The 25,502-nt window shown below is 54.6% G+C and overlaps 1 protein-coding gene across 4 annotated transcripts in view; it reads right to left on the minus strand.

Moving 5' to 3' along the window:
- Positions 1-1,958: 1,958 nt before the first annotated feature.
- The window catches only part of LMF1 (lipase maturation factor 1), a 98,047-nt gene continuing 74,503 nt past the window's right edge, over positions 1,959-25,502 (minus strand). For 3 of the 4 annotated variants that reach the window (XM_039884831.1, XM_039884834.1, XM_039884833.1), the window contains exons 6-11: positions 18,308-18,475; positions 5,098-5,281; positions 4,572-4,731; positions 4,037-4,220; positions 2,629-2,741; positions 1,959-2,189 (exon numbers count right to left, since the gene is read on the minus strand). In XM_039884831.1, coding sequence (XP_039740765.1) covers positions 2,015-2,189; positions 2,629-2,741; positions 4,037-4,220; positions 4,572-4,731; positions 5,098-5,281; positions 18,308-18,475 — 984 coding nt within the window. In that variant the 3' untranslated portion in view covers positions 1,959-2,014. The remainder of the gene's footprint in view (positions 2,190-2,628; positions 2,742-4,036; positions 4,221-4,571; positions 4,732-5,097; positions 5,282-18,307; positions 18,476-25,502) is intronic. The other variant, XM_039884832.1, reaches the window with a different exon arrangement.

Consider the following 25,502-nt stretch of genomic DNA (forward strand, 5'->3'; position numbering starts at 1 on the left):
AGAGGAAAGGTGTAGTCTGACTCCCTCTGACAGGAAAGTGGGGCCTCAGCACAGGCTCCAAAGGCTTCTGGTGGATGGTGGGTGTCAGAGGTCACTCAAGCTTCTGGAAGTATGAGGGGCTGTGGGAGGAGCAGGTCTGATGAGACTTCCTGTGTCAGAGGGCAAGGCCTCACTCTGACCACTATGCCCTCACAACCTGTACTTGGGGTCATCTGTGATGTCCCCAGGTGAGTGGATATTTGTCCTGTAACAGGATGGGTGTGGGGCTGCCTGATTCCTGAGGTGCCCCTGATCCAAGGGGACTCAGTGTCATACTGCCCCTGGCCTAAACATCACCTGTGGTGAGTATCTTAGGGGGTTACAGACGCTTGCGGGGTATGGCCAGATGGAGCTCAGAGAGGAGCCCACAGTCAGGGGAGCTGGGTCCCAGGGGTCTCCCCTGCCCGGCCTTAGGTGGCAGTGAGCCCAGAGGTGGGTGAGAAGGGCTGGGGGTGTGTGGGGACCCACCATGGCTCCTGGAAGAGAGGCCACCCACAGTTCTGGGTGGGAGGTAGGAGCGCCACCTGGAGTCAAGGCCCAGGGTCTCCTCAGGCTCCCAGGTGCCCCCACTAATCGGCAGAGCCCCCAGGACGGCCCCCTAGGAAGGGCTGCCCAGGCACAGCAGCCAGCGGTTGGCTGCCATGGGCAGACTTGCTGGCTCCAGGCTCCCTGTCTGAGGCCCCGTCTGTCCCATCACAGACACAGGGAGCCTGTTTCCCTGTGAGCGGGAACACGGCCTCTCTGTTGGCACCTGGGCTCACCCCCCAGGCGAGTGGGGGACGCTCTACACAGACCCGCACTTGTGCCCACCTCATCCTGGCCTCCTGGCCTGAACCACCTTGTTCCCACTGGGACCCTCCGCAGTGCGGCAAGGCAGCCTGGACAGTTGGGGGTGGGGGCGGGAGGAAGGAGTGGGTGGCCACTCTAGCTGGTGCCGGCCAACCCAGGGGAGAAGGGAGGACCCCCTGGCCTGCTGCCTCCTGGGTAGGGCCAGTTCCAAGGCCCCCAAGACCCCTTGATCTGGCTGACCAGGACTGGGGCTATGCCACTTAGTACTTAGCTGTTTGTCTGGAGGGACATCACTGGTCCACTCACAGCTCGTATTAGGTAGTAAAGATTCTGGGCTGTACCCCAGATCTCATTGCAGTGGGGCCCCAGGATTGCCAAGCAAAAAACAATTCAGTATAACTTCTGACACCTGGGCTTCAGAATCACCATCACAGGGACCCCTGCCGCCCTAGCACCCAGGCTGGAGCTAAACACACTGCCATCCCCCTCCCCAGCAGCTCAGAGAGCAGGAGGCTCCATGGTGTGTGCTTAGGGGAATGTGGTCACAAAGGAGCAAGAGGCACCGCCTTGCTCAGGGCCCTTTGGGTGGACAAAGGGCTTCTGTCCATGCCTGTGGATGCTGGTCACTGGAGAAGAATGCAGGGCCCAGGCCAGAGGGGCTCTGAGGAGGGGGCGGGCATGAGGGGGAAGACTGGAAGCCTTGGCTCCTCCTCCTCTCAGTCTATCTGGGTGCGGTGGCAGAGCCACCCCTGGGGGTGCAGAGGCGAGGAGTAAAGGTTTCCTCACAGCCACACCAGGCACACATTGGGGGCTCGGCTGCTGGGGGTGTGGGCCTGGCTGTGGACTAGCACCCCAGGTGCCAAGGACCCTGAGTGGTTCTCAGGCCAAGAATGGCCAATGGGAGGAGCAGTGAGTGCTGGTGGTCCTGGACCAACCAGAGCTGGGGTTTCCCTTGGGACACTGGTGTCTGAGGGGCCCAGTGATGAGGGAGATGACTGGGGGTGGAGTGGCTTTGTGGGTTGCCTGGAGACCAGTTGTGAGAGATGGCCAACCGGGATCCCAGCAGACCCCCAACGGCCCCCCTCTCTTCTCCGGTCTTGCTTTCCTGGACGTCTAGGTGTGGGCAGTGGTGCTGGTGTGCCAAGGTCTTCCCATTTTATTTCTTAGTGCACAGGCCTTGGGCTCTCTATTCCAGTTCTGGGTATGGCCACTCCCGTGACCGAAAGTAGCCCTTCAAGTCCCGGAGGCTGAGTGGAGGGAAGTAGGGGCCGATTCTCTTCCGGATCCACCACTTTCCATCGGCAGCGTGAGGGCCCCCAGGGCGGCTGAATTTGTACCTGTAGTGCTCTCCCCTGACCCACCTGCAGGGAGGGTGGGCATCAGCCTGCAGCCTTTGTCCAGGGCAGTGGCCTGTGCCCGCTGACACGCGGCTTCTCAGGGGAGCCTGGGGTTCAGGCTCTGGGTCTGCACTGAGAGGCTGTGTATCCACCTAGGTGCTCTTTGCCGGGGTAAGGTTGCTCCAGAGGGGCCTATGAGGAACCCCATCAACCAGGTCCCAGAGCAGATGACTCGGGGCAGGCAGGGCTCTGGAAAAGGAGACTCCGTGGCGTCTAGCCCCACTGAAGGCAGAGTGCTCAGCCGCAAGCATCTGGAGCCCACCGGGGCTGGAGGGCAGGACAAGCTGTCCTTCCTCAGGATCCCGTTTCCCTTCATCAGGTGAGCAGTGCAGCCCTCTGTACCCGGCACGCTTCCAGGGTTCGGGGGCCCAGCCCTCAGAGCACATTCTGGGAGGGGTCTTACCTTGGGGGGGCCCTGTCTGCGAAGGGGTTGAGGGCCAGCAGGGACAGGGCCTTGGCGTCGTTGGCCAGGAGCTTGCCTGCCAGGTGGATGACCCATTCGTGTTGCTCATAGGTCTGGGGGCAAGAACAGGAGGGGTGCTAGGAATAGGGGGCTGCTTGGATACTTGGAGAGCAACTGGAGCCCGATGGTGGGCTGGAACTGTGGGGGTGTGGCCCGCAGGAGCCCCTGGGGGTGGGTGTGCTCCCTGCTTGCTCCCTCCCTCCAGAGGCCCTGCCTGGTCACTCCCTACATCAGTCTGTTGTCCTGGGCATTTCTGCCTGAGCGTGGTCAGTGGTCGGCCTCTCTTGGACGGTGGACTGCCCTGGGGTTTGCGTTCCCCTTCAGAGGGGCTACTGGCTTTTGTTTTCACCTGTTGGCCAGACATCTGTAAACTGTTCATTCATGTGCTGGCTCCCCGCACTGCTGTCCTGTCCTTGGGTAGCTCGGATGCAGTAGGCAAGGGGATGTGTTGTGCCATCTCACCTCTTGGCTTTGTTACCTGCCAGCCCTGGGCTCTCGGGCAAGTGACGGAGCCTTCCTGAGGCTGTCCCTATGGGTGAGGTGGGTCAGCGGGAGGACAAGGAGCCTCCAGCCTTCCTCTGGCCTGAGCAAACACTCTGTGGACATCAGCTGCCCTGGTGTTGCCCATGCTTATCTTGTCATTTTTGGTGGGGGTGCTTTGAGAAGCTGGCTGTGGCATCTTGGTCCTCGGCACCCAGAGATCCTTGTGTGAGGGTGTCTGAGGGAGGCCCCTGGGATGCAGCAGGGGTCTGAGCAACATGGGGAACCCCTGTTGTCCAGAGGCAGAGTCTATGTGTGTGGTGGACACACAGGAAGGAAGCCTGGCCTTAGACCATAGCACAGTCAGATGCTCGCCTGGGCCCAGGCTGCTCCAGGAGGAAGACCCAGACCCTGGGATGGTGGGAACCTGGGAGAGTGTAGTCACACGCTGTTGCCTGGCCTCAGATCCTGGGCCTTGGCTGGCATGTCCTCAGTGGCTGAGCAGTGAGTTCCACCTTGAGGGCTGGTGCCAGGAGCATAGGAAACTGCTCCACAGTTGACACCCCAACACCTGGAGTCCTTAACCTGACCTCCCAAGTCTGCAAGGGCCCAGGTGGGTTAGGTAAGTTTGGTTAGAGTGGGGGCTGCATGGGTGCCCATGTCTGAGTGTCATGTGGGCTATGACATCATTTCCAGTGGGGTCCGATCTCACACCCACCTGCCTCCACAATCAGCCCTGAGGCAGGTGTTTCTGGGGCCCCAGCTGTCTCCACTGAAGGCACCACAGCCTTGTGTCTAACATGAGCATCTGGCCATGTAGGGTGAGGAAGGTAGTGGGCAGCGGGCAGTGGGAGGAGAGTGCCCTTACCTGGAAGGCCGCAAACCACATGAGCCAGTCAAGGCGGTGGTGGTAGGGGGAGATAAGGCATGGCCGTCTCCTCAGGTCACCCGGCTTGCACTTGAACTCGTAGTCCTCCCACACAGCATCGGGTGCGCTGGCGTTGGGGCTGGCTGTGCCCTGGAGGATGACCTCTGTGCGCTCCCTGGTGATGCTGTTGGGGAGACCGAGTCAGGGCGGGCTGGGCTCCCAGCACCTGCAGACAGTGCCTGTACCTCTCCACCTGGCTCCGTCCTGAGCAGACCAGGGCAAGGCTAGAGCTGCGAATGCAGGTGGAGAAGGAGCAGGTGGAGGCCAGCCTCTCCCTCCACATATTCCCCCATGGGGTCATGGTGGCCCCAGGGGGACAGAAGGCACACCTGTTCTGGACCAAGAGTGCCTGCCTGGCTGGTCAGGGCTGGGTCTCCCTCAGGTATCCGTGTGACTACGTGGTGGGCAAGGAGAGGACAGACCACATCTGGGCCAGAAAGGTGGCTGAGACGGGAACCCCAGCTACGTGAGGTACCTTCCAAAGGCTCCATATGTGTTGACAATTCGGAGGGGGCTGAAGGAGGTATTCATGACCTGCTTGGGGCTCAGCAAGTTGAGGACCACGGGGATGCTGAGCCAGGCGACCAGGACTCCTAGTGCCAGGTTGACTGTCTGCCGTACCATGCAGCCTGGGCCTGGAGAGGGAGAGACAGCGGGTAAGCTTCTGCCCCCGAGGCCTGGTCCCAGACCACAGAGAAGAGCTGAGGCCATCCCCAGCTCCTCAGCCAGCCCCTCAAACCCTGGCCTCTGGCTGGCCCCTCTGGGCTCACAGAAGCCGAGGGAGGTACCTTCCCGACCTAGGAGGGGGCCTTTCTCCACAGCTTCCTTCTCCCCGACCCAAGAACATCTTTCAAGGATGATGTGGAAACTGAGTCACAACAGCTGCCCTTGTGGGGTGGGTCTGGCTGTCACTTGCTAAAAATAGGTCAGCACCTTGTGAGTCAGCCTTCTTGGGTCTTGGGGTAAAGGCCTTCTGTCCATGCCTGTAGGTGTCTACCCACCGTATCTCAGTGTGGGCCAGGCCCCTTGGGCTTTCTCTTTCTGCATTTTCAGGACTTGGTTCTTGAGGCTGCCAGGCCCAGAAGGAAATAAGAACCCCAAGGTGGCGTCATCGAAGCAGGCAACACTGGGTATGATGGTCAGCCAGTTCAGGAAGCTCAGATTCCCACTGATGATAAGGACCACCTAAGGGATGGAGCAGCGCCTCAGACCCAGGCTGAGTAGAGACCAAGGACAGCTGCCTGTGCAGACTCTGCCCAGCACTTGGGGTGCTCTAGTGGGTGGCAGCCCGGCCATCCCCTCCAGCTGCCCAAGTTTCACCTGCTCCACCAGGACCCAGCAACTCTGCAGCGATGCATGGATTCCACTTCTGGAGGCTCTGAGGCCAAGGGTTTCTAGTTTCTTCCCAGAAGCACATGTGGGTACCTGTGCTGATTCCCAAGGGACCAGGGTGGCAGGAGGCCACGGTCCAGGCCCTGTTTCTCCTCACAGGCCACACACCCGGCCTCCCTCAGACCTGCTACCAAAATGTCCATGCCTTGAACGATCTTGGAGGTGAATTCTCCACAGGGCCTCCAGCGAGGGCCCAGCTTGCCAACACCTTGATTTTAGCCTCTGAGACTCTACTTGAGGCCACAGTCAAGGCCGCCCAGATTTCTGACCTACAGAACTGTGAGATAACAAATTTGTGTTGTTTGATGCTGTGGTTTGGGGCAGTTGTTATGGTGATTGTTAATCAATACAGGCCCCGGGTAGCTTCAGGAATAATGGGCCCCTTGAACCTTGAAGTATGTGCCCTTCCCTAGGGAGGGGACTCTGCCACCAGAAGTGGGAGCATCTGGAGTCTCATGGTCCCTGGATATCCAGGACTGTGCCCCGGTCAAGCAAGAGGTGGGTGAGGCTTTGCTGCTCTCCTGATCAGGGTTGGGGAAGGCTGTGGTGCGTGCACCATCTGCTGCCCTGTCCTCTATGCCTGAGTGACCATGCACGAGGCTGCTCCTGGGCCTGGGCATCTGCTGGGAGGGCGTGGCAGGATCCTGGCAGCCTGTGACCCACCCTTGGACACAGCTTAGATGGAGCCCATCTTCTTGAACTTTCACAGCAGCCACGAGGACAGGGCCAGTCCAGGGCTGTCTGTGGGGCGGCTGTCTGAGAGGCTGGTCACTGCCCTTCTTCAGAGGCCTCAAGCTGCCCAGCTGCTACTGCTGCAGGGTCTGGGGTGGGCCTGGATGATGCAGGGTTAAGGAAGCTCATGTGAGAAACTCACAGGCCTAAAAAATCCCACCGAAAATGGTGACCGGGGAGGCAAGGCTGCCTTGTCCCCTGGACCTGCTGGGCTCACCTCTGCAGCCTCAGTGCTAACTCAGTGATCTACAGACACTTTCCAATCAGAATCACCCGCAAAGGGACTGAGACTCTAGGCTGTAGGAACTAAACTTATGAATGGACGAGGTGCTGACAGCATGAGGATTTCCCACACACCCACCCTGTCATAGGACTGCGTCCTGGAGCCACGTCCCAACCAGAATTTCTGGACAGCGCCTTCTCGCAACTGTACATTTTGTAAGTTGTTTTAGTGACTTAAAAATAACACCTTTGGCCTGATTATGCCCTGTTGTTGGGTGGTGGGTAATGGGGAGTCTTCACTTGAAGGGAGGCTGCTTGGTCTACGCCCTGCCCATGTACCCTAGACAGAGGCCTGCAGTTGCCAAGCCCCCAGGGACCAACAGAGCCTGCTGAGCACAGAGCTTCCTGAGTGAGGAGGACTCCAAAGGACAGGGATTGGCTGGGAGGTGGGGAGGCCTCGGGCCTCTGTGTTAGGGTGTAACCCCTCACCTCTGGAAAGCCCAGATTGCAAGGGTGGTGGCTCCCGTAAGAGCAGATCTGCCACTCTGGTGGCAGGAGGCCCTAGCCCACCAGGGATGCCCCCAGGCCAGGCTGATGCCCCTGTAATAATGAGCTCACGGGCGATCAATGGGCATCCTCAGGGTCACAGGACATGGACAGTGACAACAGAGGGTGACGGAGGAGTGACACGACCACAGTGAACATTCTCACAGCGGAAACACAGGATGCTGGAGACGTGGCAGGAACAGGAGACAGGAATCGATGTGACACGGATATGGGAAGTCTTCATTCTTACTTTTTAAGTCAGTTTTATTGATACAATGATAAAATGCACTCATTTTTACCGTATATATAGTTCAATGGCTTTTGACATATTTACTCCTGTGTAAATCACCACAAAATCTAGAACTTCTGCCCCCAGAAAGTTCCTTGATGCCTGTTTGTGTGAACCCCATCCCCCACTCTGTAACCTCTGAACTGACTTCTGTTATGCCCTGTTGTTTCGCCTGTTCCAACACTTGGTGTCAGCTCCCCTGGCTCAGCTCCAGATTCTGAGACCTGCGCTCTTGGGCCTCAGGGCATCTCACACCCTGCGGAGGGACACATGTGAGCATCTACTTGTCCCCTGGTGAGTACTGGGTGTGCCCAGGTCTTGGCTACCAGGAGTCAAGTTTCCATGAATATATACCCACAGGAATTGACTAGTTTGGGGTCATGTGGTAGTGGTACACTGACTTTTAAAGGAACAGCCGTTTGCCAAGTGGTGGTCTGGGTGCCTCAGCCCTATGTCCAGGACTGAGAAGCTCGCTGATCTTACCTGTCCTTCCCTGTCAGCAGCGACCTTGAGGGTCTTTTCCTGTGCTTGCTGGACTTCACACATTCTCTGGGAAGCATTTGTTCAACTTTTTTTCCCATCAAAAAAAAATTGGCTAATTCCTGGGTTGTAAGTCCTTTGTTAGATATACATATATGGCAATTATTTTCTGCCAGCTGGTGGCCTGCCTTTTCAGTTTTGTTTATGTTATCTTTGGAAGAGGTGAAGTTTTACATTTTCATGAAGTCTAAGTTACCAATATTTAAAAACTTTACAGCTAGAGCTTTTGTGTCCCCTCTAAGAAATCTTTGCTTAACCTAACATTATAAAGATCTTCTAAGACAGCCATCCCCAACCCTTTTGGTACTAGGGACTGGTGCTCCTATGAAAATCTAATGTCTGATGATCTGAAGTGGAGCTGAGGCGGTGATGCTGACGCTGGGGAGCGGCTGCAAATGTAGATGAAGCTTTGCTCTCTCACGCGCCTCTCACCTTCTGCTGTGTGGCCTGGTTCCTAATAGGCCACAGACTGGTACCGGTCTGTGGTCTGGGGGTTGGTGACTCCTGCTCTAAGAGATTTGTAGGTCTGTTTGTGATGTCCAGTTCTTTGATTCATTCAAGTTAGTTTTCTACATGTGAGGTGAGTTGAGTTTCAGAACTCCTCTCTTTTGCAGACTCAGTGTGGAATCAAGCCAGCCGGCTCCCTCTCAGGCCCAGGACCCAGCCCGGTAGAGGAAGGCGTGAGGGTGAGCGGGGCCAGGACGCAGTGCGAGTCCCGGAAAGGGCGGGAGGTGGCCATGCCTGCCAGGATTAGTGGAGGAGCAGGAGCAGGGGATGACCAGGCTGCGAGGGGAATGAAGTCAAGGGTTCAAGGTGAGGGTGGGCAGGTCTGTGGTGGGCACAGTTACAGTGTTTGCAGGGAGGTGAGCTGCCTCAAACCTGGGCCTCGGGAACGAGGAAAAGCGCCTGGAGCCAGAGGAGGCGCCGCAGTCAGCGACCCACACGCACTGAGGGAAAGACAGACCAAGAGGAGCCCGAGAGGCAGAACACAGGCAAGTGCCACGTGAGAAGAACAGCCAGATGGATGTGCTTTAGGAGGGACTTTGGGAAAAAGATGAAACAAGCAAATAAAATGCACAATGAAAATGGTAAAATCGCCAAAAAACCAAGAAGCATAAAAAGAGAATTTCATGAAGTTCAACATGTACCTATATCTAACCAAATGGGCACATTTCTGAAAGAAAAGATGGTAAGAAGCCAATTGTCGCTAAAGGGCAGAGCCGCCCTCTCCCTGTCCAGGTGACTTGACAGGTGTCATCTTACAGGTTCCGGAGAGCAGATGGCCTGGTCTGGTGCTGCTGTTTCAGAAAAGTGTGGAGAGAGGGAGTGTGACAGCTGATGAGGCATTGAGGAGGGAGGTGAGATGACAGACACAGGGATGAGGGGCCGCCCCACCTCCACCCAGGGCACGTCTTCTTGGACACCAGGCATGACACGTCATCTCCGCGTGGCCCAGCCTCGAGTTGCCTCACCTCTTCTCTGAGGCTGAGCAAAACTTGGCTGATGCCACAGTCCTTCAGTTTCTGAATTTTAATTAAAGCTGCTCTTGATCCTGGCCTAACGAGGGTCTGAGGGAGGAGCCAGGCTTTCGATGGGTCTTGTCAGTTTTATGGATCACGACAGAGTTTTATGATGTGTGACAGGAGAGATTGTGGATTCACGGCTCTCCCTGGATTAATTTGGAAAACTAGTTTTCCTGGCTGTGAGCCCAAAAATAATTATTTCTTATTCTTCTCTGTCTATGATGTTAACAAACCCTTGTGCCAAAAAACGGCCCAGCCTGCGCCCGCCCTGGGCCGGTGGTCTCTCCCACCAGCTCCACTCAACTGTCGGGCTGCCCAGGCCTCAGGTCTGAGCTGACGTGACTGCTCTGAGCAGACGGGCTTCTTCCTGAAGTCTGCTGAGTGCCACTGGCTCCTGACGGCCTGCGGAATGAATGCCTATCCTGTGGCTGTTGCAAGAACTATGGTGCTGACAGGCGGGGAGGCTCAGAGCCCCCCACTGAGGCCCCCACCTCAGCCCTTATTTCACCATGGGGCCGGGCCCTTCAGTGGCGGATGCCCAGGGTCCTGTGGCTGCTCCAGCCTCCTTCACACCCCTTTGTGGTTGGCCTGGGCCAAGCCCGACAGCATCCCTGGGCCAGCATCCCTCTCACTATCCCTCCTCCTGTGGTCTGACCTCCAGTTTTTGTCTCTGCAGACCTCCGTGCCCACTCATTTCCTCAGTCTCCTAGCTGTGTCAGCAACTTGCAGGGACAGTGTCACAGAAGCTCGGCTGCTCTCTCCATGCCCCTTCCTGGGATTTTGGCTATTCACATTCTGGTTGCCTGGTGGCTCTGCACCTGTTGGTAAATGCCTCACACTGTATCTGGCATGGCTCAGTGGATGGCTGGGACACTGCATCGGGAGTCTCCCTCTCTGTGGCTCTGCCACGTGGCTAAGGCCCGCCGTGTAGTGGAGATCAGGACAAGGACGAGCCACTCCTCTGTGGGGCTGCTGTCTGCGACCTAGAGGTAACAGACCACCTCTGATCCTTCACTGCCTAGTTCACAGCTGAGATGACTGCCAAAGCTGCGGAGGTCCAAGCACATGGCCGTCCTCCCACTGGAAATGCCGCCGTCCCTCAGGGCTCCAGTGAAGACGCAGAAGAGTGGGATGGAGGGACAAGCAGCTCCTGCGCACATTCCCCACAGACCTCAGGGAGGCATGGTTCCAGAAGCTCCCCTCTGGCCTAGCGAGGACACTCTCCTTGTGTGCCAAGAGGATGAAAGGGGCACAGGACACATGGAGAACAACCTGCTTGACCTCACGCCTGCCCCTCAGGGCTGGTCCACACCCGGGTCCTGCAGGTAGCCGATGGGTACCAGGCAGCTGCCCTCTCCTACCACTCTCCACCTGAAGGGCCCTCTTGCTCTGTGAGGCCCTATCCTCTGCTGGCCTCTGGGAGAAGTGCCAGCACCCACCTCTACCCCTGAGAGATCTGCCTGGGTCACACACTCACTCCATCAACTCTTGTACCACTAGACGACACAGCCACTGGTACCTGCAAGACTGAGCAAGGCAGCCTGGTGGCTTACTGGGGGTGCCGACTTGCCCAGAGAGTCTACCTGTGACAGGCCTGCTTGACTGCCTTGTCCAGGTTCAGTCCGATCTGCACATGCACCGAGGCACAGTCTCACCTTCTGGCCACTCGCGGCTCCTCTGAGACCCTAGAAGGCCTGGTGCAGGGAGAGGCACCCAGAGAAACCTGGGCTAATTTGAAAGGATCCCGATCAGTAAAGGACATTTATTCATCTGCGTCCTCATGTAACAAGGAACACAATAGGAAAAATTGTAACAAGTGAAAAGCAGAATGCAGACTGCTGAAATCTGAGTTAGTGGTTTAGAAAACCGACTTGAGAAATCCTGCCTGAATGTGGTACAGAAAAGGGAGAACTGATGAGGGAAATGATACAGATTCAGTAAAGTCAATGGCTTCATGATCAACTCTCCAGGAAAAGAATGATACAAAAAGAACTGAAACTGATGAAGCGAAAGCAGCCCTGGGCCTCAGAGGGAAGGGTCCAGGACAGATTGTAGGAGCGAGATGCAGCCCACGTGTATCCTGGTGGTTTCTCATTTCCAAGGATGAATGAGAAGTAAAAACAGTATAAGCATTTAGACTGAAAATGTAAAAAATGAGAAAAAAAAAAGCGAGGGCAAGGTGGTCCAAGAAGTGACGAGCCCATCGTCTAAAAACTGGAATTCAACGTGTGGGTGGCAGTGTTTGCCAAGCTCTGAGAGGACCCTCATCCTGTTCTGAGTCCGTGCAGATGTGGGTTCTTGGTGAGGGCCAGGAAAGGCTTTTCACACACGATCGCCCACTCAACTCCTGTGAACAAAGTCAGGCTGGGCATCTGTGTGGTCACAGGATTTCTTGGCGGCAGTGGGAATGTTTAAAAGGATAATCAGGACACAGTCGCTGAGTCTGGCTCCTGACTGAGAACTGACTTGAACAACGTAGCTTGGTGTCCGCCCCATGTTCCATTCTTTAAACACCCATCACTGAGGACGTGTCTACCCTGGCACCCTCGCCAGTACCTCCATCCTGCCTGCTTCCCTGAAAACACTTGGGATCGTACTCCCAGATATTCACTTCCTTCCACTGTGAGGAGCAGAGCTGGTGAGAGGAGGACTCAGGGTGTCACAGGATTGTACACGGGAGTGGCAGCCGTGCATATCACCTCCGCTCTCCTTTACCCGCAGAAGCAAGGCCCAAGCCCACGCCATCCTATCCTGCCTCCTAGCTCTGACTTCACATTCCAGGGATGATGGTTTTCAAGGTTAAGACTCCACCAGTGACTTCTGCCTCAGGATAAGAGGGAGGAAGTGGTGCTGGAAACTCCACTGCCAACACAAACAACTGGATTTTGAACAAAACAGATGAAACAACTGTTGTATGACATGTGGCTACAGGCACTGCAGGACTCTTGACTCAGAGAGGAGAGCAACAAACAGAGTTGTGACAACCTTGGCACTCTGCGTGGAGGTGTTTAGCAGACCTACGCAGGGAGGGAGTCCCAGGAGGGCAGAGCCTGAAGTTAGGCAGGTTGAGGGGCTGACTCCACACAGAAGGACGCACACAGGAGCTGCAGGACTCTGCCTTGGTCCCTGCGAGTCTGCCAATCACTGTGCTCACAGGCACGCAGAAGCCTCCATGAGGCCAGGGAGAGAGGATGACCAGGAGTCCAGGTAGTCAGCGCAGCTCATGCAGGTTTGGGAGGCTTGAATTCTGATGAACTCATGTGGAGAGACCTTATGGGAAGCCAGGCATGCAGCAGAAACCCCAGCAATGCATCCTATAAGCAAGGCTGCATGAGCCACAGCGAAGGCTGTTTTAGACCCGCCCAGGGGATGTGAAGACAAATGTCAAGATGATGAAACTGACTCACAAGTAAATCACCTGCTTGTCAGGAGAGGATTCAGCACTACAACACAAGAGCCAGCATCTAATCAACAGTTAACACACAGGCAGGTTAGTAGCAGCATGCAAGCTAGAGCTAGGAGAGAACAGTAGGCTCAGACAAAGGCTGAGATGATCTACAGAGAGTAGATAAGAATTTTAAAACAGCTACTGTCAATAAATTAAAGGGTTTAAAAGAAAACGTGGTCATAATTAAGAGAAATATGAAAACAATAAAGAAGAATCAAGTGGTAATCTGAGCATCTAAAAGGTAATCTATGAAATAAAGAACTTACTGGAAGGCTTTGGACAAAAACTGACACAGCGTAAGAAAAGTCAGAGGCTGAGAACTTTCTCAACTGAAGCACAGAGAGCACCAGAGCTGAGCAGAACGTGAGTGGCCCCTGAGGGACCCGGGGGACAATGTGCTCTGGTCTAAAACACATGCGATTTATGTCCCAGAAAGGGAAGGTTGACAGAAACAATATGAAGAAATCATGTCCCAAAACCCTCCTCATTTGATGGAGACCATAAATGCATACATCAAAGAAGTCTAAGAAATGACAAGCGGGATAAACTCAAGTCCACATCATGGCATACCAACTCACACTGCTGAAAGCCAGTGAAAAAGACGAAATATTAGAAGCAGCCAGATGGGAAGTCGCATAACGAACCAGGATGGGCAGAAACGATAGATGCATCTTCGTTGAAAGAAAACGCCATCAAGCTGCAGCATTGCAGCTGGGAAAAAACCTTCGAAAACCTCCGTTGAAGTAAAGACATTCAGCAGCCTCCACTAAGACACATTAAAAAACAAATGGAACATTCGTCCAGCAGAAAGAACACGCTTCCTGTGGATTCTTAGGTTTGTACAGAAGAAAGCAGAGTGTCAGAAATGGCGAATATGTGGATGAATATTAAATATCTAAAAAAATCTTAATATTTAAAAGATAATTGACTATTTAAAAAATTGGGTGTGATGGTTGTGGTTGCTGAAAACAATGGTTGCAAAGATGGTAATGGCAAGTAAAAACATCTACACAGCGCTGTGGAAGCTGTGGTCGCAGCTGGGCAGGCACACTGCTGTGGCAAGAAAATGCCTATGGGATTATCGGGGGGCGGGGTGGGCATATGATGGGTTCTCTTCTTCCATTTTTATTTTACAAATCAGTTATTTTCCACTTAAAATAAGAAAAATTGCCATCGGGGGACTCTTGGCACCTCTTGGAGTCTGCTGGCGACTCCAGACACATGAAGGCCAGCAAGAATGCTCAGCCCCCGGCACCACGGCTCCCACAGGTGGTGATGCTGCAGAGGCTCCGGGGGGCCTACCTAGCTTCGATTTGGGACTATTGTCTTGTTGGCTGTAACCTGAGCCTTCCTGGGAGGACGGATGGCCCAGGCCACCCCTGTTGGTCCATAATCTCACTCACTTATGGTGAATAAGGGAGTTTGGTGGTGGCCATGCATGCAGACCTGACCAGGATTCTAGGTGAGCTACAGACCCCCTCAGGGAAGAGGGTCCAGCTGCTCAGCACAGGCAAAGCTGGGACCTGCAGTGGGTCTTCTTCAGCCTTTGAAAGACAGAATTAGCAGAAACAGCAGTCCCCACCCCATATGGCACAAGAGAGAGGCCCGCCGTATCCCTACAGCCCTTGCACTTCCAGCTTAGCTCTGCCTGATGCTGTGGTAGACATGGCCTAGACCACACAAGCGAGGACACGCAGGGCAGCCTGGGCCATATGAGTGAGGACACAGCACAGCCTGGGCCATGTGAGGGGACACACAGCGTAGCCTGGGCCACATGCGCGAGGACACAGCACACCCTGGGCCGAGACACCTCCCGAGTTAAGCCTTCTTCCTGAGGTTCCAAGTGGCATTGCTGTCCATTCGGCACCATTATCTTGGTGTATAGTGGCTTTGAATCCATGCTCGGTGCCACCAGTCCTGCTTCCTGAGGAAGTCATGTCAGTCCAGCCTCCACCCTCTGCCTGGTGGCCTGCAGCTCCAGCTCAGACTTGGGTGCAGAAGCCATGTGAAGCTGGTCCTAGGGTCATTTCTCTGTACAGCCGCAGGAGCGCTAGCCCTACCTGATGTCTGGTCATGCCCATAATCCAGAACATTCTGGTGTGACAGGATTCTGGAGGCCTGACAGTTTTATCTGGGTGAGGACTCGGGAGTGCACTCCAAAAGGCCACCAGTTGGCCCTGTGGCCCTAAATGATCTCTGGCCTTCTTGGGGTTCCTGCCTTAGGGGGTCTGGGAGAGGCCCCTGGAACAAGCATACTCTTCAAAGACCCTCCCCTCCCCCAAGTCATTCTAATGTGAGCCCAGCTGGGTGGCCCTGATCCAGAGAGCTAGGGTTCAACAGGGTAGAGTTTTTGGGATGAAACCTTGTTTCTAGTAAAGCAGCAGAAGCCCTGAGAATTCAGGAAAGTTGCCTCATGGGCATGTCATGCAGCCGTGCTCAGAGCTTGTCAGGCACACACTGGCTGTGTGTCCCTACTTTTTCTGTCCCATCCATCTGGGTGACAATGTTTTTAATAAGAAAAGTGGAGTCTGGCATCACGTGCATGGCCCCTGTGTGCTGACGGGGTCTGATCTTAGCATTGCTGCAGTGTCTCGTTTGAGGGAAAGGAAGCGATCGTACTGTCCATCTGTGTATACACCGTCCAGCGGAGCCTCAACTGTGCCTGCGGTGCACCATGCGGCCTGCAGGAGACCTGACTGAGGTGCTGGTCCCTGTGAGATGCACTGGGGTGACCAGAGCCGGACAAGCAGGAAGATGAGTGGTGAGATCTGGAATCTCAGGCACAGGAGACACGGCAGCAGATATTCTAGGATGATGCAACATGACCCCGTGGAGGGAGAGATGGGTTTTTGGAACCCCCTGCTGGGCTCTTAGCTTGCACTGCCTCAAAGAGGACACATGCATGCTCAAAGGAGACTTTCTGCAGCCAGGAGCCCCAGGGCAGGTATCCTGTGACCCCAGTCTGGGCGAGGCACTCAGGGCCTGTGGGTGGAGCAGCTCTCCGTGCCCAAAGCTGTGGGGATGGATCCACTGTTAGATGTCCCCAGGACTCTGGCAATGTCACAGAGATTAGAAAGAGCAGATTATGGTGGGAGGTGGAGGAGAATCTGGCCTAGGATCCAAGAAGTGTCTCTGCACCAACCAGGAGCCCTTCGCCTGGCGAACGGCCATCTGCGCTAGGCCAGGATGTTCTCCCAGCCCCACAGTGGAAGCCAACAGCTGCCCCCTCCAGGGTCTCTCCCTCAGGCTTGCGGCTTGATGGTAGGGCAGAGCTCTGAGGCAGGGGTGGTGTGACTCTCTTGTCACTTCTCACGTGCACTTCTCCAAGCAGACAGTGGACCCATGGCCTTGCAGAACCCTCTGGAACAGCTGTGTAAGCTGAGTGTGGGAGGAGGTAAGATGCTCACATCCTCAACCCTCTCCTGAGGGAATGAATGGAAACAAACAGGAAGAGATGCCTTTTGAGGTTGTGTGCGCAGAGATAGAAACGCAGCCTGTCAGGGCAATTCGTAAACCCATGGGGTGCACCTAACACAGGCTGCTCCCCAAAGTAATTGGCACATCCAGTGTAGGAGTGCCCCTGGCTGCTGGTAAGGGTCACAGGCCAGCCAGGGCTCTGTCCTCCAGCCAACTCCAGACAGTTTATGGATAACCTGTGGTACATCTAGACAATGGAATATCATTCAGCAAGGAAAAGAAATGAGCTCTTGAGTCACAAAAAGACATGAGGAACCTCAAATGCATATTACTAAGTAAAGAAGCCAGCCTGAAAGCTTCCATCCTGGATGCTTCCAACTACATGACATTCTGCAAAAGGCAAAACTGTGGAGACGGTAAATAGACCAGTGTTGGCCCGGGGTTGGCGGGGAGAGGGAAAAATGAATCTGGACAGCACAGAAGATTTTTAGGCCAGTGACGGTGCTCTCTGTGTGATACTATGATGGTGGATGCACTGTACTTTGTCCAAACCCATAAAAAGGTCAACACTCAGAGTAAACAGCAGTGTAAACTATGGACTTTAGTTATTAATAAAGTATCAATGTTGGCTCCCCAGTTATAACAAATATACTACAAGATGTTCATGATGGGGAAGCACTGTGTGGCCAGTGTGAAAGGCTTTGGGGTGAGGCAGATAAAGGAACCCTCTAGACTCTGCTCAGTTTTCTGTAAATCTGAAACTTCTAGCAGTCTATGAATTAAAAAGCAAAACAAAATAGGACTAAAATACTAAGGCAGTGAAAGCTGGTGAGTGAGTAGGGACAGAGACAGTTATAGCATTCTTAGGCCTGAGGCCCATCATGGCAGCAAAGATGGAGGTCAAATTTAGATTTTCAGTCAGTTAACTAAGCATGTACTCACTTGAAAGAAGCAGAGGAAAGTAAAAGAATGAGAAAGAACTCAAAAGAAAAGGGACAAAAAAGAAACAAAGATGTGTAAATAAACCCAAAGACGTCATTTGAGATATATGGACTTATTATGTAAAGAAGAATGAGTGTCAGCCTCAGTTTGAAAAGAATCCTGCTCTGTGCTGTTACAAGAGCCACACTGGAGGAAAAGACACAGGTCGAAAAGAGAAGGTGACAAATAAGAGACATAAGAGAAACATAAGAGAACATTATGACTTTTTTTTTTCGTGGCCAATAAATTTGAAAAAAGATGAAATGGACAAATTCCCAAGAAAATGTTTGCCACCAAAACTGCCTCTAGAAGAAATGGAAACCCTGCAAGTCCAACAGCCACAAAAGGTGTTCATCAGTGGTCACGGAGACCCCGCAAGGCCAGGTGGCTCACGCAGGAGCACTGTCTCTGTCCTCATGAACTCATTCAGAGAAGGGAGCCCGCCCTTGATGAGTTCCATGAGCAGAACCAGGCAAGGCCAGTGCAGGATGGAAAATTGTAGACGAATCTTATTCACTGACAACCACGCAAAATCCAAAACAAAATATTAGCAAATCATATCCGATATACACAGCATGACCAAATTGAGTTTGTCTTAGGAATGTAAAACTGGTTCAACATTAGCAGTATTAATGCAATTTACCACATTAACAGGTCAAAGGGAAAAAAAGCGACCTCCTCACACACCTGGTAGAGAAAAAACAATTTGTTAAAATCCAACATTCATTCATGAATAAAAATACCCAAAACAAAAATTACAAAACAGAACTTCCTAGTAAACTAGAAATAGAAGAGAACTTGATAAAGGTGGCCACGAAAACAAACCCACCAATCTACAGTCACATCCCACTAGGCCAGGGAGCATGTCCTCTGGAATCAGGGGAGGCCCCATACCTGCTGCCCATTGCACCTGTGACCTGGCACCACATGCGGACCCTGGACAACAAGGAAAAAAGACAGGAGCACGACTCCTGAAGTCACATGGGCACCGCCATGACAGCATGCAGAGTTTATACGTGATGAAAACAATAAGCAGGACACAGACATTTAAAATCCCAACAGTGTTTTTCTTGGGAACTGACAAGTGATGTTCACATTCATGGGTGTTGGTGGTGACTAACCTGGAACAGGATCTGCAGGGCGCCATGGAGGATGCACATCCGCCGTCCGAGGAAGATGAAGAAGGGTACCACCAGCTCCAGGAAGTGGTTGCTGAGTGTCTCGAAGCGATGGACCCACCATGGAGAGCGGTGCAGGAAGTAGGCCACGGGGTTGGGCACCGGCTGTGTCTGTGGGACAGGAGGACGCTGTGAGCTGAGAACCGAGCCCCAACCCACAGGGGGACCCCAGCCTGCCCACCTGACTGCCCGTGTGGCGTCCACCGGCCAGTTTCAGAGGGTGGGGGGCTTTTGAGGGAAGGTAGTGTCTGGGACTAGCCTGGCTGGGAAATGCATGGGGGAGGCCGCTGCCATGGCCCTTCCTCCGGCAGCTCACACGCTGCCAAGATATGAGTTGTGGGGACAAGGACGATGGGGCCACATGTCTAGGCCTTCTCAGAGTGCATGTCAGGGTCACCTGTAATTCTGACACCGACCCCTTCAGGGGCCCTGAAGGCCCTGGCTACATGGGAGCTCAGATGCTGCGGGGAGAACCTGTGGACAGATCCCCGAGCAGCACTGGGCACTGGAGAGCCCCAGGAGGACAGGTCACTGGGGGAGGGAGGAGGGAGCGTGGGAACCTGCCTCTGGCTGAAGCTCACATGTGCTTGCTTTCTGCTCAGATGATGATGAAGGCTAGGGGAACGGGGTCCTGGCTCTGGGTGTGTGTTCCTGGGAACACATGTGTTTTGGGCGGGCAGGCGCAGTGTGTCCCAGGAGGCCCGTGTGTTGACTCAGCCGTGGTGCTGGCTGTCCCAGAACCCACCTGACAGGCCCCGCACCTCCGACCACAAGGCCCTGTCCTCTGCCAGCCCCTCATCTGTAGCTGAGGCTGGGAACAGGCCATATGGAAGGTCACATGGCCATCCACATTCAGAGGAGCTGACTGAAGACGCTGTGTGGGGCCGTGTACATGCCCACTCACGAGGGTCTGGACGTGCCTAGAACTGGGCTTTACTGCCCCGTCAGAGAGGCCCCGTGTGACACCCAGCCGTCAGTGAAGGACACGGGTCTCGCTGTGCACAGGAGCCCTTCCACACTGACAGGACACGGGGCATCGGTGGCCCCAGACCTGGGTGGACCCACTACATTTCTTCTAATGTGAACTGGTTCGCTTCCCCATCTTCGGATCGTGCTGTGATTCGTGAAGGGCGTCGGGGTACACTATGCCCACTTCCCCTCCCTTCCCTGGGCCTGGGCCTCGAGCCTCCTCATGCTGCCAAGCACATGCAGGCACCCTTCTCCCTCTTGGGACTTATGTTCTCCATGCACACACATACGCCCCCTGCGGACACAGAGGTGCCATGTGGGCAATGATGGCTAATGTTAGGGAAAGGCTGAGCCCAAAAGACAAGTGGGTAGTAGTGCCAGCCTGGCTCTGATTTTGAAACTTAAAGATGTTCCTGATATAATTTCAATGGACTTTTCTTTGTCACACAAGCTTAGGTCCCAAAGGAAGAAAGTACCTCCTGCGGCTGCCACTGGAGTGCTGACCCCGGCCCTCCAGACCTGCTCTCTGGCCACACAGCACCCCCCACCTCAGCTACATGGCCCCTCAGGCCCTGACCCGCCTCCCCCCACCCCGACCAGCATCAGGCATGGCTGCAGCCTGCTCTTCCCTCTGCCCCGGGCCTGGTTACTCTCAGACTTGCTATGGACACAAGGAAGTACCTGTCCTGCTGGACGCCTGTCGTGCGATGGGCATGGCGAAGTGACTGCTGTATATGCGGAGAAACTGGTTAAGGCGTGCTAGCCGGGGTGCCCTGAGTGTGGACCTCCCACCTGACATTCACGGTGGTAGGAATGGATGAGGGGCAGTGGTAGGAAGTCACGAAAACAGCAGCTCCCCGGCCGTCTACCCCACAGCTCAGAGGCAGGGCGGGTGCTAGGGAAGGGCTGCCGTCCCATCTGGGAGGACAGGTTACCAGGGGGCCAGGGTGGAACTATGCGGCCTGTCTTCCTGCTAACTTTCCATTTGGACACGATTTCCGACTTATGGCAGGGATTAGTAGTCTGCCATGACGAAGTAACCGCTTGAGCTAAAGCCGACCCGTGATTTCCGACTTAGAGAAAAGTTACAATAGTTTAAAAAAAACAAAACCAACCCTGAATGTCCCAAATGTTTCCATTTTACCACCCCTTCCTCCTTTTCTGCCACTGCACCGTTTGAGAGTCAGCTGAAACATGCCCGCCACCTAAGCACTTCAGTGCGAATTTCCCAAAAGAAGGGTGTTCTCTCACGTAGCATGGCAGCGATCATAGGATGCTCCCCTGTCTGTCACCTGTGGGCCTTACTCAGATTCCTCCAGCTGTCTGGATAATGTCTTTTAAATAAAAGGAAATCCTGGATCCCACATTGCCTTCAGCTCCCATGTCTCTCTAGTCCCCTGACCTGAGTGTTTGTTAGGACATTGACATTTTAGAGTACATGCTCTTTTGCAGGATGTCCCTCGTGTGGGTGTGGCTGATGTTCCTCATGGCAGACTGGGGCACGCACTTGTGGCAGGAAGACCCAGTGGTGACAGGTGACCTTCCCGTGAGCCCAGGGTGGTGATGTGTCTTAGCATGGGCAGTTTCTACCTGGAACTCTTGGTTAAGGGGTGTTGGCCAGAGTCCTCCTCTGCAAAGCTACTGTTTTCCCCTCAGTTCGAGACTATGGAAAGAACCTGTTACATCCCAATGTCCCAGTTTCTGCACCCATTGATGATTCTTGCCGGAGTCAGAGGTTCTGATGGCATCTGAATGGTGACTTCTGTGTCCACCATTCCTTTGCATGGCATTCCACTGTAAGGAGAGGCTGTTCTGCTTCTCCGTGTATTTCCTGGTGCTGGTGTAGACACATGGGCTATTTTATTCAATGGGGTATAATCCTTCACTATCATGTGTTTTGATGGTCTATACCATTTTCTGAGCATTTTCCTACTTTCTGGCTCTAAAGATTCTCCGGGGGTCATCTGAACCCCTTCCTGCCCAGCCCTGAGTGCAATCATTTCTCCTAGGAGCTAGGTCCCTCTGATTGAGGCTGGACCCAACCTGGCCTGGGTATCACTGTCTTTGGGCCACTCAGTGGGCAGAGTTGGGAACCAGACGAGTGACTACGTCTTACCTGCTCCTGCATCTGTGCCAATGTAGCTCAACAATCTCTTCATTTACCTGTGTTCTAAGTGGGTTTCTACAGCTCTGGGGAGCACACAGTAGGCCTTGCCTTATCTTTGCCCGAGGGACTCACAGCAATTAACCCTGTTCCCACTTGAGAACGTGGAGGGAGTGTCAGATGGAGAAGCAGGCTCCTCTAAGGAAGGGGGTACAGGGCTGTGGGAGAAAAGACACAGGGGTAGGGGCCAAGCAAGACCATCAGGGGTCTTCCTGCTCATAGGCCCGTGTCGGATTTGTCACACACCAGGTAATGCCTAAGCAGAGTGAAACCCTCACCGTCCTAAAGTTGCAGATATTCTGGTGGTTAGCAGCCATTTCATTCAACAACAAAAAAAGGGTATCAAAATCAGTTCCAAATGTTTCAGCTTTTTTAAAAACAGCAAAGTTTTTTCTGAATATGGTGTGTATGTACATACACAAGTGCTGTACACACGAGTGTGCGTGTGTCAGCCCACACCCCGAGGTGTCCGTGGCCCTGGACAGGAATGTGTACCAGGCGCCCAGCGTCTGGGCCGGAGCTATGTCGACGGGGCCAGCGTGACCACAAAATGAGTCTGCCCGGCGTGCAGGCTGCGGGCAGGCCCCCCCGCAGGAGCCGTCATGAGAGAGGAGCCTGTTACACGGGCTTGTTCTCTGCTAGTAGTGCCTGGAAGAATGCCCAAACGGGCAAATGGTGACAGGACAACCACGCCTTGTTTCCCCCAAGTCAGGACGAGCCCCTCGGTTACATTTTAGAGTCCAATTTCAGAAAGTGGCCTGGCCTCAGGCCAACTCTTGGTGGTGCCGCAGGTAAGGGCAGCACGCCGCTCAGCCCTGTTTCTGGCAGAGGGACAGCTGGCCCTGCACACTTCTCAGGGCTGAAGGCCTTGCTTTTACCAACAGTCCCAGCCAGCCAGGGAAAATGAGTTTTGACAAGATGGCTGCACCCTATCCCCAGTCAGGGGCGGCTGAAGTGGAAGTCCCCTGCCCCCGGCTGCCCCGTGGGCTCCTGTCGTTAACACACTCTGTAAGCGAAGGCGTGCGTCGTTACAGCAGGCGGGATGGTGTGACAATGCATCCACGGCCACGTTAGTGTTGTCACCGCTCAAGGCTGAGCTGGCCCTAATCCACTTACTGGGTGGAGTGGATTCCCTGAGTTCCACCTGTGGGACCATGGCTGGCCCAGGTCTTAAGCAGTATAGGGGAGGGTCCGAGGACCTTGTCTTCTCGCCGCCTAGGCGCTGTGTTGAAAAGGGCACCATATTCCTCGGCTAGAGAGACTGAATTTTATAAATCTAGTCCAAGACTGGCCTGAGGACAGGCATCACCCACACGAAGGCAAGGAGCTTCGCTGGCTTAGAGGCGGGGTGTGGGGGTCACACTACACAGAGATGGGGGCCTGGGGCTGAGAGTGGCCCCAGCTGCCAGCCAGCGGGGAAATGCAGACTTTGAGCAAAACATGCTCCCAACAGTTCCGTTTGTCTCCCCTCCCTCCCCAGTCCTGGAGATGCCTGCAGGGACAGCCATGGGCAGGCTGGGGCCTGGGCAAGGTCCTGCTTGGTCCTGGGCCCAGAAGTGGTGGGCTGGAAGTGTGCAGGGCCTACCTGCCCGCGCTGCCATTGGGCCTTATTTTGTCTCTCCTGAGGGTTCTGCTATGCTGTGTCCCCTAGCCCTCCAGCGCCAGCACCAAGATGTGAACTGGATGTCAGAGCCCCTTTCCCAGAGGTGGCAGGCATGTGGGCAGGGCTCCCTTGGCACCTGCTAGCGCAGTGCGCTGCACAGCCCCTGGACACGGCCTCCCTGTTCACTGTCACCTGGCGCTGACTGCCCCCGGGGTCCCCTGGACAGGATGGCCCTGTGTCCCTAGCCTTTCAGAGCAGGGTGACTGAGGTGGACTGATGAGCACAAAGGACTTTGCACCAGTTGTATGGAAAGCTCTCTTCTGTGGGGCCCTTTCTGTAAAGCCATGTGGGGTGGCTCTGTGTCGGAGCCCCCTCGCTCTAGGCTCCCAGCTGGTGACAGGATGCTGATGTGAGGACAAAGAGGAGAGAGAGAGGTGTCTGCGGGGGGAATAAGACAACAGCCTGGGGAGAGAACGTGTTTTAACATGACCTCCGGGCGCGGAGCCATCCCTCGGGGTCACTGCGCCAGTGGGTCACATCTGAGTGTCCTGGAGCGCTATCCCTTCCCCAGGAGGCGTGGGGCCTCTGTGTCCTGTGAGGGCTTCCAAGGAGCCTGTGTGGAAGTTCCTCGTGCACCTCCCTGACGGGCAGCCCCTGCTACTTGTACAGCGCATATAAAATAAGAAAAATAAACAGAGTTTGCTTATTTGCTTGGAGCCAAGGAGGGAGGCCAGGCCCTTTACTGAGTAATGCTGGGAGGCAGAGGCCTCCGCGTGCTGTCTACAGAGGGGACAGAGGCCGAGAGGCAGGACGCAGGCAGCAGAGAGCAGGCTTAAGGACATCCCCTAAGTGTTTCCAACAAACAGTCTGGGTCCAAAAAGAATAAATCACTGAGCAGAGCCCATGACCAGGAACCTGACACAGGCCGCATGTTCTCACGACCGCCTCGGCCACCTCTAGGCAGCGCTTCTTACTTTCCAGTGGCCCATCCTGTCGCTCAGGAGCAGGGCACCTGGGGCAGGGCATCCCCGGTTGGGGCTTCACCATTTTTTGTTTCCTGAACATAAATGCATGTTTCTGTGGTTGGCGCACACTTCTAGGAATCACATCGTGGGGACAGGGGATGTTTCCCAGGCTGTGTGAGTCATTCTGCGTCCACAGAGAAACTCTCATAAGACGCAGCTTCTCAGGATGGGGCAGGGCCGGGGACAGGGGGCTGCGGGATAATGGGCGACGGACTCCCTAGCCGAAGTGCGGCCGACATGGCCTCCGAGTAGGTGCCTAGTCAGCGGGAGCCCAGCCTGTGGCCTTAGACGCTGGGTTAGGGACACACCAGGTTTGAACAGGGGAAGGACATGACCCACATTTAATGGGCTGGGACGGCTGCTGCGAGTTCACGTTTCCTCAGATTTGCCTGACGTTCATTAGCTCCCACAGGTGAGGTGCTGTGAAGGGGAGGACACTCTCAATGGAAGAACCGACCAGATGGCGCAGGAGGCTGCATGGGTGCAGTGGGGGAGCTGGAAGGCCAGCCACTCCCCACTCCTGGGGAGATGTGCTGCCAAATCTGCAGGTGGGCGCCCCAAGGCAGGCCCTGCACCCTCAGCCCACGTGGGGCTTTGCTGCATCATGTAAATGAGAACAAATATGGTGACTGTGACATTAGCCGTCCCCTACAACATGAAATTCCTTGAAAGGAAGGCTCTATTTTCTAGGGGCCTCGCTCCCTGGGGAGCATCACAGTCGGGCTCCTTATGTGGATTTACGACCTGCCGGAGGCGGGAGTGTGCGGGTGGGGCCTGCTCTGTGTGCCGACCCTGAGCCCTGCTGGTCTGGGCCGCACTGCCGGGAGGGTCCCAAGGCCTCCCTTCTTCCGCAAGCCCAGGACAGTTTTATTTCTGTTTGCATTGAGCTGGAAAAAAACACCATGTCATAAAATCTGGTTGTAAACCATGGAAGTGGTGACTGGAGCATCGCACCCCATAAAGCATGGGGAGGAGTGCCCGGTGCTGCCTGTGCCGACTGCTGGGCCATGCTCACCTACATGGCCACGTGTCCAGAGCACAGACCAGCCCGGGTGCCGTGGACTGGCCAGCCTGGATCCCTGTGACATTTTACAATTGGTTCCCCTAAAAAGAGACAATTTTAAATAAGAAAACATGAGGAAAATATAAAGAGTGATGAAAAGTGTGCAGGGATTTAGAAGGTAACGAACCTTTGGGGAGAATTACGTCACTTCCTGTTGGGGGACAAGTCCTCTCCTCTAACACCCACCCTCCCGTCCCTCAGTGAGAAGTCTAAGAAGAACAGAAATGGTTTTTTCAGCTAGTTTCCCATTTTAGGGACTATAAATTATGTGTTTCGGGTTTTAATGAGAAAGGGAACACATGTGATTCTTGTCT

This window comes from Pteropus medius, unplaced genomic scaffold (genome assembly GCF_902729225.1).
Source record: "Pteropus medius unplaced genomic scaffold, Ma_sr-lr_union100, whole genome shotgun sequence".
NCBI lineage: Eukaryota > Metazoa > Chordata > Mammalia > Chiroptera > Pteropodidae > Pteropus > Pteropus medius.